The sequence below is a fragment of the Neoarius graeffei genome, chromosome 22 (assembly GCF_027579695.1).
Source record: "Neoarius graeffei isolate fNeoGra1 chromosome 22, fNeoGra1.pri, whole genome shotgun sequence".
NCBI classification, from domain to species: domain Eukaryota; kingdom Metazoa; phylum Chordata; class Actinopteri; order Siluriformes; family Ariidae; genus Neoarius; species Neoarius graeffei.
In genome coordinates, this window is record NC_083590.1 from 5,149,856 (window position 1) to 5,165,894 (window position 16,039).

General features: G+C 40.9%; 1 protein-coding gene across 13 annotated transcripts in view; it reads left to right on the top strand.

Annotated features, from left to right (window-relative positions):
• The first annotated feature begins 2,717 nt into the window (after positions 1–2,717).
• The window catches only part of LOC132870557 (NACHT, LRR and PYD domains-containing protein 3-like), a 102,739-nt gene continuing 89,417 nt past the window's right edge, over positions 2,718–16,039 (top strand). For all 13 annotated transcript variants that reach the window (XR_009651134.1, XR_009651135.1, XR_009651128.1 and 10 more), the window contains exons 1-4: positions 2,718–2,859; positions 6,562–6,712; positions 9,146–9,262; positions 12,094–12,210. Coding sequence is in view for 5 of the 13 variants with exons in the window: in XM_060904239.1 (XP_060760222.1) it covers positions 6,660–6,712; positions 9,146–9,262; positions 12,094–12,210 (287 nt within the window). In the remaining 8 variants the exon portion in view is untranslated. The remainder of the gene's footprint in view (positions 2,860–6,561; positions 6,713–9,145; positions 9,263–12,093; positions 12,211–16,039) is intronic.

The following is a 16,039-nucleotide window of genomic DNA, read 5'->3' on the forward strand; positions in this document are numbered from 1 at the left end:
GTTTTTATGCAAAGTTTGAGGTTAAACATAAGAAAGTCTGAATCGAAAAATATCAGACTTTCCAAAACATCACAAACAAAGTACTATCTGAGGTGAACAACCTGACTTACTGCTGAGAATAAATTAAGTGAAATAGAAATGTAATTTCTACTTATTTAATAACCCACCCTGGGACTCATTATTATGTAAACCTGTTGTTCTCAGGGTGGCACGGTCGCCTCACAGCAAGAAGGTTCTGGGTTCAAACCCAGCGGCCGGCAAGGGCCTTTCTGTGCGGAGTTTGCATGTTCTCCCTGTGTCTGTGTGGGTTTCCTCTGGGTGCTCCGGTTTCCCCCACAGTCCAAAGACATGTGGTTAGGTTAACGTGGGCTAAGGTGCCCTTGAGCAAGGTACTTAACCCCTGACTGCTCCCTGGGCACTCTAGTGTGGCTGCCTGGTGCTCTGGGTGTGTGTGTGCTCACCGCTTCAGATGGGTTAAATGCAGAGGATGAATTTCACTGTGCTTGAAGTGTGCATGTGACAAATAAAGGTTTCTTCTTCTTCTCATGTCATTTCCTCGTTCTGTACTAGGTCGCAAGAATTGAACAATTTTAATATTTCTGGATTGGTTCTTCACTTCGTTTTACGAATTGGAACTCAATGCAAAACACTCAAAATTAGGTTGTGGGGTGTTTCCTGTATTTCAGTGTGACTTGCTGCATGTGAGGCAACAAAACACGGAAACGGTGAAATTGTTTATTTCTTTATAGCTGTGTTATAAGTTGGAATAATGTACAGCGAGCTGGTCATTATTAACTACTTATTAAGTGAGCATGAGGTCTTTACGGGAAAATATCAGACCTCTGTCTTTTTGTACGGGCTCGGTCCGTACTGTCAAGACCACAGTCTGATAGTTCCCTGTAAAGACCAAGCAAGCTAGGTTAATAAGGAGTTTATTATCAGGCATTTTTATTTCTAAGATTAAAATAGACGGTCATTATAATGAGGCATGACGCTGCTTTTAGTCACGTCATATTTGTAACATTGTTGACTCATGCACAGGGCTTGAAGTGGGCTGGAATGCACCGGAACTGCGTTCCTGCACTTCTTTATTTTCACCATGCACCATGAACAACTTTAAGATCTTCTTCGACAAGCTGTACAGCCTTTATCATGCTTCGCCAAAACATCAGCGCGAGCTGAGCAGCTGTGCGCAGCGCGTTGAGCAGCGCCTTCTTGTTATTGGCCGCATCCTTTCCGTGCGTTGGGTCGCATCCAGTGAGCGCACCGTGAGAGCGGTTTGGGAAAACTACAGGGCTCTCAGGGAACACTTCCACGAGGCTGCTCAAGATTCTTCGAGGGATTCCAAGGAGAGGGCAAAGTACAGTGGCCTGGAAAACATTCTTACGTCTGATTCTTTTGTGACAAACCTGGGAATTATGTATGACACGCTAACAGAATTGAGTGATCTCTCGAGGATGTTGCAAAAACGCGAAACCACCTTGCCTGATGCTGGGAGGCTTCTTTCTCGCCAGATTCAAGTTTTTGAATCAATGATGACAACCCCTGGTCCCTACACACAAGCAGTGCTGCAGGCAGAGAGAGAGAAGTCATTTCAGAGCATCCCTCTACATGCAAATGGACAAATTGTGAAGATAAATCCTGCCCAGTTCTTCCACAGCATGGCAGACAATTTATCTTCTAGGATGGCTGCTCCTACCTCTTCTCATGTCAGTCAGCGTGGCACTCAGGAGGAATGCAGAACCATGACTGACATGAGGATTCTTCAACCAGATACCTGGCCGGTGGAAATGGACATTCAGCATGGTGATGCAGAAATTGGGCGATTATGTGAGATGTTCAGAGTCAACAAGAGGGAGAGCATCCAGGGATTCAGAGAGTACAAGGAAACCAGAGCCTCAAGGACCCCAAAATCCCTCATGCCTCTTCTGAAAGCTACGCACACAATTGCCATTTCCACCAGTGAATGCGAAAGAGCTTTCAGCTCCATGAATGACATTCTCACTGCAAAAAGGAATGCCCTGGCTATCGATCGAGTGTCCAACCTCGTCTTTCTCAAAACAAATGGGCCACCATTGGAGCTGTTCCACCCTGAGAAGTATGTCCAGTCATGGCTAGCGCATGGGCGGAGGTCTGCAGATGACACAGCTTGCGAAGCTCCTCATCCTCCCAAAGATGACGACCCCAAGCAATTTTGGAGCCTTTTTGAAGAACTTGATTTGAACTTATTTGAATGACCGGGATGGCATTGTCAGAAAATCAGGGTTCCTGCACTTCTTTTTTTCCACTTCAAGCACTGCTCACGCATGCAGAATAAACGGCGTCCTCGTTGTCGAAAGGAACAAATATCAGCACCTGGAAGTTAATCTTGTGATAAATGTCCACCAATCTGTGGATCGGCAATCGGACTCGTGAGCTATCGCCGGACTCACGACCGCAAAGGAGACCGATGAGACGCTGCTGCTGAACATGGATCTGTCGCTGCGACAGCCAAACCAAACCAATCATTAATGACAGCACTTTTATTCTGTCTCTTGGTAATTAAAGTGGACTGGACTTGTAGTGTCACTTCAGAACAGCAAAACGTCTAGAGTCTCCCTGAATGAGGAAACATTTCAACTTCACTGTTTGCTCTTTCACTTTTACATTCATCTAAAAGAGCCGAATCAAAGAGTCGATTCTTTTCCCGAGCGACACTTCACTCGGAGTGAATCAGTTTTACAGAAGTGAAAGTGTTTCTCCTTCAGCCTCGGCGCCATTTTGTTGTTGTTTGGAGAAAATAATAAAACTAAAGAAAAACTGCAACTCCAGGCAGAAGCGGTGAGATGAATGAAGCCCAGCATGGAGTGCTGAGTAAAAGTAAGTGCTGTGTTGGAGAGAAATGTGGTTGTATTTGACTGAGCTCGTGTAAAAACAGCAGTAAAACTGCGCAACTGAAATCATCTTCCCTGTAAAGCTGCTGTTTATCGGCTGTGTGTTCTATATTCGAGTTTCTCTCTTCAGTTTCTCATCTATTAAACACTCAGAGAGTTTGGGGGAGTTTAACTGGAACGCATTTTTGTTTCCCTTCATCCCATAATGTGGTGATGTAAAGTTTACTGGGACTTTAATGGAGTGTGTGTGAAAAGCTCCTGAAGTGGAGGAGTTTCAGTCAGTGAGGAAATCTAATAAGAGGAGGACATCTTACAGCACTTTTAATGACCTGCACACAGATTAGTCATTTACACTGCTATAAATGTGGGGAAGGGAAGTTCCAGTCATCATCAAACCAGTAAAACTAAATAAAGTGCCATTTAATGTGGTTAATTTTGGGCTGGGAGATCTGGCAAAAATATATCAAAATTTTCCAGCCTGGATCATCAACAATATTATCATGGGGTGGTTTTGTGTTTTAATGTTGGTTTTTAAGACTATTTTCCAGAGCAAACAAACTAATTTCCTCATTGATGTAAATATACAGCATTTTTTCACTCAGGGTCACATTTGGAGAAATAAGATGTTGTGCAGGTGGATTTAAAAATATGTCAAGTTTCTTGTATTAAACTCATACGTTTACATTCATGTCATCGGCTCACCACAGGGAACAGTTTTTAAATTTTGTTTCCATGTTGATTCGTTCATTTTTTATGCCTTTTTGGTCCATTTTAGGGCTGTTTTGGCATGTTATATTGTTCCACTGTACACTGATCTATATAACATCATACAGAATCCCATGTTTCTAGTGCATTTTGTGCTATAAGATTAATATGAAATGATAATGTCGTATCTCTGCTTAATTTAATATATGCATAGAAAGGAGTCATTTATCACCTGGCAAAGATTTTGTAGTTCTTTAATGATGTGTCCGTAGTTATGCCAAATGATGTTTTTGGTCGGTGTTCTCAAAAAGGAACCTAAAAATTCAATCACTGATTCTTTTAATGGTATCCATTTTGGTAGGTTCAATCGCTATATATGTCGGAATAATGCACAGAAAAAATGTGTTGACTGTAAGGCACCGACACCTTTCAGCGTTCATTGAAAATGTTCACTGGGATAATGGAAAAAGCGGTGTAGTCTCAGTCACCCTCTCTAAACTCACGGTTTAATCAGGGTCAAAGAATTTCCCATAATGTTTTTATAATTACCATGAGAAGTAAAGGTATAAAAATGCCTTTAGTCATTACAGACTTGAAGTAATTGCACTGAGTGGTTTAATTGAGAAATGTAGTCTCCGTAGCCCCCAATTCTCCGTTAGGCGTTTCTTCGTTAGAAAAGATATTTGATTCTGTGCTCATTGCCATACACATTGTATTTCATAATATTTCCAACAAAATATATCTAGTTATACCTTTTTAAATCTTTCTTTTTTTATTCTGTGGAAAAAAATATCCCCTGGTGTAGTCTCTGTAGCCCCCACCAATTCACCGAAATGGTGGTCTTGATCAGCAGGCCATATCTTCTGAATCAGATGAGGATACCTCATGAAATTTTCACACTGTAATATTAAGATATGTGGAAACAACATGCACTGACTACAAATCTGAAAACTAAACTTTTAAAAAATGACCATTTTGGAACAGAAATGTGGACCCTGAGTGAAAAAATGCCGATATCTTTAAAAGGAAACATAACTTCATTGAAAAAGAATAAGACACCTGAGGCCAAAGCAAATTTTCAGACACATTTTAATAAAGTGCACTTCACTGCAAAATGTAAACCATTATTCCTTAAAGGAAAATAAAGATAACAAATTAAAAAATGCAATATAAATCTACATCAGCTCTTGTATTATCTGTTAAATATGTGTCAGATTAAAAATAAACTGTTTCCCAGAACACACCACAAACACACGGACTGCGTCACACTGACTTCTGATCTCTAACACACACACACACCAGTTCACAATCAGATCAACACGTACCAACAGAATTATAAACAGTTTCCTTCCAACTGCAATAAACTTGCTGAACTCTGATCTCTCCACAGTCTGAGATATGACGTGCAATACATTGTTTTTCTATTCAACCCACAACCTGTACATATTGCTGGATTTCCATATCATTTCTGTTAAGTATATTTATGCTCATTTTGTATTTATTTATCCCCTTTATTAGCTCTCAGGTACTTGCTCGGTCAGGTGTGTGTAGGTTTTTTTTTGTCTTTTGCACCTTAACTTTTTGCACCTTTGGAACCAGCAGAAAAGAAATTTCGTTGTACCTTAACAATGACAATAAAGAACTTGAACTTGATTTAAGGACTCCATTCCCACATCCACTTGTGCGTCTCCCAGAACTTACCAAGCCTTTATTTCTGTGTTCTGATTCTGCTGCTTGAGTTTGGATTCTGCCTCGGTGTTGATGTTTGATGACCGTCTGGCCTTTGCCTGTTTTTGAACAGTTTTTATCTGGGTGCCAGTCTCTTCATTCCAGCTTCAAACTGCATTTGCATCTGTTTCAGCCTCCCCTTTATGATAAATATGTAAGTCCAGAACACTTCAGCTGAGTTTGTTTACATTTATATTAATTTACTTTTAAACAGGATATTTATTTTATTGTGTGTTTTTATGGTACTTTTCTTGCCATTCTGTGTTCAGCTGAGGAATGGAGATGTTAGAAAAATATTTGAGACTCAGTCAGTCGTAATGAGGATCAGCGATATTTAGAAGTTGCTGAATGGGTCGGTGCAGGTGCAGTGTCCAATGTCATGGCATCAGTGATCAGTGTTTTCTCATAAGGAGTGTCTTTACACTGCTTTCTTGCTTTTGCATATTTTTCAAACACCTGTTGTTTTCACCGTGTCTGTTGTGTAAATTCCAGCATTTTCCATTTCACTGATGTGGAATTTTTTCGGCACCAGGTTCTCTGTGTTCTTGGCCACGCCGTTCCCAAACAAAACGAGGAACCGTAGGCCAAGGAACTGCTTACTCTGGGTTCTTATTGGTTCGTTCCTGTGTCTTTCAGGGAGACCATGAGCTGGACTAATGAACAGAGTAAAGTCTGGTTCATAAAACAAGGTGCCATGTCTAAGCATTTTCAGCACAACTGACAAAATATATTCAGTATCATGGGCCATGTGATCCCTCAGTAAAAACAGATCATGGATTGTTCACGGTCTAAAACAGTCATATCACACTCCTCGACTTTAGGCTCACAGAAATCATGTCCGTTTAGTCCAACTGACTTCAGACTGACTGACTTCTGGATCAGAATTTATTCAAACTAAAAACTCATTTAATGCTGGGAAAGAGAAAGTAAGCAGGAAGCAGGTTCAGCTTTTTTAGTGAAGGCATCACAGCTGACCTGCTTCCACTTCAAACTGTTTCTCCTACCTTCCAGCAGAGGTCTCCCTCCCCTGATTACTGAACTGTCCACCTCATCTCCTGTGTAGATGGACACGGAGACTTGTCTTCTGCATCTAACATGGCATAACACTGCTGTATGATCTTTAAAACTTCTCTCACTGTGAATCCTCCTGATTCTTAAGTTTGGATCTTTTCACATGTGCAGTTCATTAGATATGAAAGATTGTTTTCTCCAGTTTTAACAGCATGTTTGTTGTTGGGTTTTTTCTGATTTTTAGGAGCATCATTTATTCAACTCATGAGTAATTCAAGAGATCCGCGTCTTCAGGAATCAGCAGTGAGTCCATGAGCTGTGTCCGTACGCTAATATTCAAAAATGGAGAGCTGTGATCTGGACACAGATAATGTGACCCCACCCTCAGAAAAGCGGTAAACTGTCATGTTCTAATATTTTAGTCATTAACTGTTCAGATCTGAAATGTGTAGTGAGTTTATATGAAAAGATTAACTGAACAAAAATTCAGACTAAGAATGAAAAGTTAATAGTCACCACTTGAAAAAATGCCAGATTCTGTTCACTGTCAGGAAAATTATCTCATCTCATTATCTGTAGCCGCTTTATCCTGTTTTACAGGGTCGCAGGCGAGCTGGAGCCTATCCCAGCTGACTACGGGCGAAAGGCGGGGTTCACCCTGAACAAGTCGCCAGGTCATCACAGGGCTGACACATAGACACAGACAACCATTCACACTCACATTCACACCTACGCTCAATTTAGAGTCACCAGTTAACCTAACCTGCATGGTCTTTGGACTGTGGGGGAAACCAGAGCACCCGGAGGAAACCCACGCGGACACGGGGAGAACAGGCAAACTCCGCACAGGAAGGCCCTCGCAGGCCACAGGGCTCGAACCCGGACCTTCTTGCTGTGAGGTGACAGCGCTAACCACTACACCACCGTGCCCAGTAAAAGTATGTTCTGATGAAATTAAAAATGCAGTCGTATGAGGCGATACATTAAAGCCACGATACGAATCGTATCCCAGTACAGGCTTCACAAGACCAGACTGATGGAGACGGTGTTGACACAGAACACTACATTTTAAAGTGTAAAACATTTATTTTGATTTGTAACGGCAGCAAATCAAACCACTGCAGTCTCACTCCAGTCGGGGCGTTAAACTCAGATTCTGTGTCAAATCCAGGTGTTTATTTTAACCTGCATTTCAGAACATAGTCAATCCAGCTGTGATGGAAACTGGAGTGCACGTCTGTATCTACAGCGGTTTACTGTAACTACCTTCAGATGGCTCCACTACAGATCTGCTGTGAGTTCTGGATCGTGTGAAAATGTTAAGCAGCCGTGTTCTGAGCAATTCCAGCGTTATGGACGTGACACTTGAACTCAAAATGGCAACAAATGACCCAGTGCATGTTTTATTGTCTCCCAGTATTTAAACAGGTGTTGTATATTTTAAGGCTGTACCATACTGGAGAAGTGATAGAACAAGAACAATTCCCATAGTACATCTAGGGCATGCCAGAAAATGCCAATAAAAGATGCGTTATGGATGTGACAGAAAAAGTATCACTTTTCTTGGGTGACTGTACATTTTTATCAAACTCTGTGAAATTGTAAACCTAATGTCGAAATGGAGATATCCATTTGATAGAGGGATCCAAGGTGAATATTAAAAAAATCTTTGTTTAAAATATTTTGTATTTCATGCAGAGTTTCGGAAGGAAAAGTCAGCGTTATGGATGTGACAAAATTCCGTTACGGGTGTGACGCGTCTGAAATAGACATGGCATATGTTTAGAAAATCAGCAATTTAACCACCATAACCCTTTGAAAAACTCTCTAAATATCAGCTGAAACTAACAAAGTTCTTAAATAATATTTAGGATGGCTATTGTTTTGCTGTTTTGTGGATTTTAGCATACATTTCTGTGGCTTGTGGGAATAATATAGAATTGTACACGATCAAAGTTGATTTTAGCTTGGGGTTTACATTATAAGAAAGAAAGACTGACAGTGACATATTAGGTTGGTTACAAATTGGTTCAACTTATTCACATCTGTAAAATACAGGCCTAGGTGATATCTCTGGGAGTGGTTTTGATGTATTACATGTTGCTTTATTTTTGCATGGTGAGGTTGACATTTACATGGAATTGCCCTCCTTCAGGCTGTTTTAGGATTATTTTTTCCAAGTTCACGTGAGCCGAATGAAACGAGGCTGTGGGCCCGCTGTCTGACCCGTGTGCCAGAACACTTACTTCTGATCAGCTTCACTTTCTGGACTGTAAAGTCAGCGTGCTTTGAGGCAGTGAGGTTTCCTTCTATAACTCTGCCAGCCCCGTGGCCGGCGAGGGCCTTTCTGTGTGGAGTTTGCATGTTCTCCCCATGTCCGCGTGGGTTTCCTCCGGGTGCTCCGGTTTCCCCCACAGTCCAAAGACATGCAGGTTAGGTTAACTGGTGACTCTAAATTGACCGTAGGTGTGAATGTGAGTGTGAATGGTTGTCTGTGTCTATGTGTCAGCCCTGTGATGACCTGGCGACTTGTCCAGGGTGTACCCCGCCTTTCACCCGTAGTCAGCTGGGATAGGCTCCAGCTTGCCTGTCACCCTGTAGAACAGGATAAAGCGGCTACAGATAATGAGATGAGATGAGAACTCTGTGGGCTGCGACCTCTGGTGCTGCCATCTAGTGTGTAAGAAGAGGTAGAGCTCATAAAGAATATTCAACAGAAATCTCGTGATGCATGATATGAGCAGGAGATTCATCTCTACCTGTATTTTGTATTGTGATGTTTGAGATGATGAAATTCTGTCTCATGCCTGCTCTGTAATGTTGAACAGTGAACTCCAGAGAAAGAGATCAGACTCCCCAGAACCCAGCTGTGTCTCCATGAAGAGCGATCGGTCTATGGATCTTCCTTTGGAGTTTAAAAATAGAGACTCCTCACCTGTACATAGGTAACATCCCATAATTCTCAGAGTTAAAGTCACAGTTACAGGCTGTGCTACACTGACATTAGCAGCTGTTTTGATTTAATGATCCAACACAGTTCTAAAGCTGCTTTTACAACATCTTCATTTATCTGGTGTTTGACTTTATTTTAGTGTTTGACTCGATTCAGTGTCTTGAAATTAACTCTTGTACTATTTTACTCAGTTCAGAGCCACAATCAGCTCTGTTACGCAATTACTCTGAAATTTTGCTCCAACTCCAAATTTTACTCTCTAAACTCAAAATAGAGTAAAATTAACTATTTTTGAGGAAAATACTTTTAACTCTGGAATAATTGCTCAGCCATGTTCCGTGTGTTTGCACTACAGCGCACGCATATCAACCGATCTGCTCATCAGAAATAGAAATATTTAGACTTACTCGAGTTTATCTTTGGCTGGATCGAGTCGAAGTAAAAAAAAATACAAACAAAGGCACCGCGTTGCAGTTCAAGATTGAATTGAATTGCTGTCCTGAATCACCCGAAGTGCATAAAATCCGTGTGCCATCTCGCAACAAGTTTTACTTCCAAATTGCTTAAACTTTGTCTGACAGATTTTATTCTGTTTACGGTGGGCGTTCCCACCACGAAAGAGAAACCAATCGAAACGGAAAGAGTGAAAGTGATTATCATGCCGTTACCATGAGAACAGTCTTTTATGAATGCGTAAGTGCGCCCTCCGACTCCGGTGTGACTGAGGAAGGGACAAGTTTTATATTTCGTCTAATCTGGGTAATTTAAATACTATATTATTTGTCAGTGGGCACAGAGGAAAGTGTAAAGTATAAAGTTTCTCTCAATATGTTTATCATGCTTGTTTGATAAAAACTCTCAAATTTATCTAAATACATGACCTACTCATTCTAAACCTGACAAACATCGCTGGAAAAGCTCTCGACCCCAAAGGGTTAATTTTTGACATCACGAAATTCATTGCTTAATCAATGGTGGAACTATTTTATGTCGTGTGAGCCATTTTTGGCCAATCCCTGCACGAGCCATCCAGATAAAATCTTTTTCAGGGAAGGCCGTCTTTCTTTCAGCAAGACAACACCAAACCGCTTTCTGCACATATTAAAACTGCATGGCTCTGTAGTAAAAGAGTCCAGGTGCTAAACTGGCCTGTCTGCAGTCTAGACCTGTCTCCCATTTACAACATTTGGTGCATTATGAAGCGCAAAATACGACAAAGGAGACTCCGAACTGAAATTGTATATCAGGCAAGAATGGGACAACATTTCTCTTTCAAAACTCCAGCAATTGGTCTCCTCAGTTCCCAAACGTTTAGTGTTGTTAAAAGTAGAGGTGATGCAACAGCGTGGTAAACACGCCCTGTTCCATTTTTTTTTGAAACGTGCTGCTGACATCAAATTCTAAATTTCAAAAAACAACAAAATTTCTCAGTTTCAACATTTTTATATGTTGTCTTTGTACTATTTTCAATGAAAAATAGGGTTTCAGAGATTTGGCTATCATGGTATTCTCTTTTTATTTCCAGTTTATGCAGCATCCCAACTTTTTTGGAATTGGGGCTGTAGTTTGAAAGCCCAATTTTGAAGGTTAGATCTTGTATGTTCCATTTTTGGTGCCCATATGGTGCAGGGACATTTAAAATAAATGAAAGCAGAGGAATTAAAAGTTGTAACTGTCATATATTTGTATTTGTGTGACTGTCAAATTTTGCTCGAGCTAGCTAACAGTAGGAGGAGAGGGAGCGTCATCGTTACTTGGGCTCGCGTACGCCCTCCTCAGTGCAGCAGAGGTAATAGCTGCCTCACCTCGTACTTTTTCATTGCAGTTTTATGTCGAGTGCAACAAGCCTCAATGTCTTTTGCACATCTGTGAAATAAGTTACCTAGACTATAGAAAGTGAGGACGCACAAAGAAGGGGTGTACGAACATTATATTAGCGATATTTACAGAAATGGTAACAGGCATGCGCTTATTACCTGCGCTCAGCTCGGTTTCAATAGGATCGCGCAATCAGAGGAGAGGCAGAGCTCACCGCCGCCGCACCTCTCTGTACCTTGCGTGTACTTGCTGCTGAGTTCCACCAGTCAGCAATTTTGACAATAAAAACAATCTGCATCATACAGAAATGACATTTAGAACACAGATCAAGGAGAAGAATCATGATTTATGAAATATTATTTTACATTCATGTCGTCTGTGTTCATTGGAGCATGATGGGTGAGGCTCTGCCTCCCCTGTGTCAGAGTGCAGGCACTTACAGATTTATGTGCAAAGGAGACCAGGATGTGAACTGTCGGCAAAGCCAAATCGTGAGACAGGAAGCGTGGTCAGAAACCAAGCGTGTGTCAGTCAATCAGCAAACAGAGTAATGGAGTAAGACTAAGACCGAGACTGAAACGTCAACGAAGAGAATAAGCGGAGGTCAGAATAACGCGAGGCAGACAGTGTTAAAGGCTTGGTATGAACTGGAGAAACAAAGAACAATACTTCGCACTGGAGCTGAGTGAGTGAAGAGCTTAAATAGCGTGACTGGCAATTAGTGGGATGAGTGACAGCTGTCATCAATAAGCTGGTGACAGAGGGTGCTGTGTTTCTTGGGAGTTGTAGTTCAGAGTCCATGTTTGTAGTCTGGTTGTTCTCAGCGGGTTTACTGACAGAAGCCCCCCCCCACCGTGAAGCTCTTTATTCTGTTGAATAAAGAATATTCAACAGAAATCTCGTGATGCATGATATGAGCAGGAGATTCGTCTCTCCGTGTATTTTGTATTGTGATGTTTGAGATGATGAAATTCTGTCTCATGCCTCCTCTGTAATGTTGAACAGTGAACTCCAGAGAAAGAGATCAGACTCCCCAGAACCCAGCTGTGTCTCCATGAAGAGTGATGCGTCTATGGGTCGTCCTTTGAAGTTTAAAAATAGAGACTCCTCACCTGTACACAGGTAACATCCCATAATTCTCAGAGTTAAAGTCACAGTTACAGGCTGTGCTACACTGACATTAGCAGCTGTTTTGATTTAATGATCCAACACAGTTCTAAAGCTGCTTTTACAACATCTTCATTTATCTGGTGTTTGACTTTATTTTGGTGTTTGACTCGATTCAGTGTCTTGAAATTAACTCTTGTACTATTTTACTCAGTTCAGAACCACAATCAACTCTGTTACGCAATTACTCTGAAATTTTGCTCCAACTCCAAATTTTACTCTCTAAACTCAAAATAGAGCAAAATTAACTATTTTTGAGGAAAATACTTTTAACTCTGGAATAATTGCTCAGTCATGTTTCCTGTGTTTGCACTGGAGCGCACGCATATCAACCGATCTGCTCATCAGAAATAGAAATATTTAGACTTACTCGAGTTTCTTTGGCTGGATCGAGTCAAAGTAAAAAAAATAAAAAATACAAACAAAGGCACCGTGTTGCAGTTCAAGATTGAATTGAATCTCTGTCCTGAATCATGAAATGAATCACGAATTGAATCGCTGTCCTGAATCATCCGAAGCGCATAAAATCCGTGAGGGCGCACGCATATCAACCGATCTGCTCAACAGAAATAGAAAAAATATTCACACTTAATCGTGTTTATCTTTGGCTGGATCGAGTCGAAGTTAAAAAATAAAAATGCACCGCATTGCAGTTCAAGATTGAATTGAATCGCTCTCCTGAAATTGAATCGCTGTCCTGAATCACCCGAAGTGCATAAAAACTGTGTGTCATCTTGCAATAAGTTTTACTTCCAAATTGCTTAAACTTTGACAGATTTTATTCTGTTTACGGTGGGCGTTCCCACCACGAAAGAGAAACCAATCGAAACGGAAAGAGTGAAAGTGATTATCATGCCGTTACCATGGGAACAGTCTTTTATGAATGCGTAAGTGCGCGCTCCGACTCCGGTGTGACTGAGGCTAACCACTACACCACCGTGCCACCTACGACTGTATATCAGTTGTGATTATGTTCCACACATATACCAACAACTGGGTCATTCCATGTCAAATCTCCGAATGCTCCCACTCGACCATCTCAGATTTGGCTGAAAAAATTCCAGGAGGTCCACACACTTCCCAATAGGAAAAGTCCCAAATTTTAGCTCCCAATTCCTTATAGTTTTGTCATAAAAAATATATTTTTGCAACTAGCCTCGGACCCGTTTTGAGCAGTTTTTTGGGCAGCCACTTTGAGATTGCTGCATCTAGGAGAGTATTTAAGCTAGGTCCTTCAAACTTTCAAGGGTCAAAATCTGGCACCAGTACTTGTAGAATATGGACTTTTACATGTGCGCTTTTGGTTTATCATAGAATTCTGGGGGCTTGAATTTGCTCGAAAATTCTACACTACGCTCTGTGGCAGCATATTTGAAGAACTGTGGAAAGTACAATTTCAAAGACAGAGGCTTGATCTTGCACATACGCCTTCCCATATGTACTTTGTATTCTAAAACTGCCCCTCTGATGAGCGGTTTGGAAGATATTAAAGTTTAAAAATGGAAAAAAATTAATTTTGTGACATTTTTTGCATGTTATAGCAAAAAAAATGAACGCATCCACCAACATAAAATTGACTGTTTTAGAAAGATTAGATGTCTGTTTTTAACATATCCAAAATTTGTGATGGTGTTCTGCCTTATTTTTGCAAAATGAATTTTTGAAAATGTGGTGTTCGCATACACGCACAGCATTCATGGCCTATGAAAGCATTTTCAAATGCTAACAAAATGCCCTGAATTTATGACACACAGCTTAAACTCAACAAAATGCTTCGTTTGGTTCATGGTAAACTATACCTGAAGGATAACCTATATGCAACCTTTAGATCCTGAAATATTGGAGCTCCACTATGGGTGAAAACTGAAACTTGTTTTCATTACAACATTTCTGTTGTACCATAATTTAGAAGAAAAAGCAACCCGTGTGCTTCAGTTAGTATTTATCCATGATAAAAAGTATTTGACAGTCCAGTAGAATTGATTATTATTTATTATTTATGACACTTATTGAATTTATGATAAAGATGGTAACTTCAGGACAACTCTTTTGGGACAACTCTTTTGGGACAACTCTCCAAATTTATCTGGATCAGTAAAGAAAGTGTGAAGTCCATGGCTGAAGAGCTGGAAAGCAGATTTGCAAAGGCAGTCGCAGTGCCATGTACTAGAGATAATCACTGTTTCAAGCCAGTCAATGCAACAACACTTGAGGTCAGCAGAGTGTCTGGAACTCCTGGATTTTTAGTCAACTATGAGGTAGAACATGTAGACGAAGAGGTTTCACAGGGCTTCCAGATCAGTGACATGATACCTGGCCAATATATAACCTGTGTTTACGACCATCACTGGTGGGTTGGAAGCATCAGAGAGGCATCTGAAGCCCAGCAAGATGTTTTGATACAATTCTTGCATCCACACGGCCCAGCAAAAAGTTTCTTCTGGCCCAGGAGAGAAGATTTGTGCTGGGTACCTGTGCAACACACAATTTCTAAAATAGATGTTCCTAGCACTACAACTAGACGTGTATATACACTTAAGGAATGTGACAAAGCATCTGAAAGTTTCATGAAAGAGTTCAAATAATTTACAAGAGTTGTCCCAAAGTTACCAGCTTTATAATAAATTTAATAAATTCAATAAGTGTCATAAATAATAATCAATTCTACTGGACTGTCAAAGACTTTTTTATCATGGATAAATACTAACTGAAGCACACAGGTTGCTTTTTCTTCTAAATTATGGTACAACAGAAATGTTGTAATGAAAACAAGTTTAAGTTTTCACCCATAGTGGAGCTCCAATATTTCAGGATCTAAAGGTTGCAGATAGGTTATCCTTCAGGTATAGTTTACCATGAACCAAATGAAGCATTTTGTTAGCATTTGAAAATGCTTTCATAGGCCATGAATGCTGTGCGTGTATGCGAACACCACATTTTCAAAAAATCATTTTGCAAAAATAAGGCAGAACACCATCACACATTTTGGATATGTTAAAAACAGACATCTAATCTTTCTAAAACAGTCAATTTTATGTTGGTGGATGCTGTCATTTTTTTGCTATAACATTCCAAAAATGTCACCAAATTAATTTTTTCCATTTTTAAACTTTAATATCTTCCAAACCGGGGGTGGCACGGTGGTGTAGTGGTTAGCCCTGTCGCCTCACAGCAAGAAGGTCCGGGTTCGAGCCCCGTGGCAGGCGAGGGCCTTTCTGTGCAGAGTTTGCATGTTGTCCCCGTGTCCACGTGGGTTTCCTCCGGGTGCTCCGGTTTCCCCCACAGTCCAAAGACATGCAGGTTAGGTTAACTGGTGACTCTAAATTGACCGTAGGTGTGAATGTGAGTGTGAATGGTTGTCTGTGTCTATGTGTCAGCCCTGTGATGACCTGGCGACTTGTCCAGGGTGTACCCCGCCTTTCGCCTGTAGTCAGCTGGGATAGGCTTCAGCTTGCCTGCGACCCTGTAGAACAGGATAAAGCAGCTACAGATAATGAGATGAGATCTTCCAAACCGCTCATCAGAGGGGCAGTTTTAGAATACAAAGTACACAGTATATATGGGAAGGCGTATGTGCAATATCAAGCCTCTGTCTTTGAAATTGTACTTTCCACAGTCCTTCAAATATGGTGCCACAGAGCGTAGTGTAGAATTTCTGAGCAAATTCAAGCCCCCAGAATTCTATGATAAACCAAAAGCGCACATGTAAAAGTCCATATTCTACAAGTACTGGTGCCAGATTTTAACCCTTGAAAATGTGAAGGACCTAGCTTAAATACTCTCC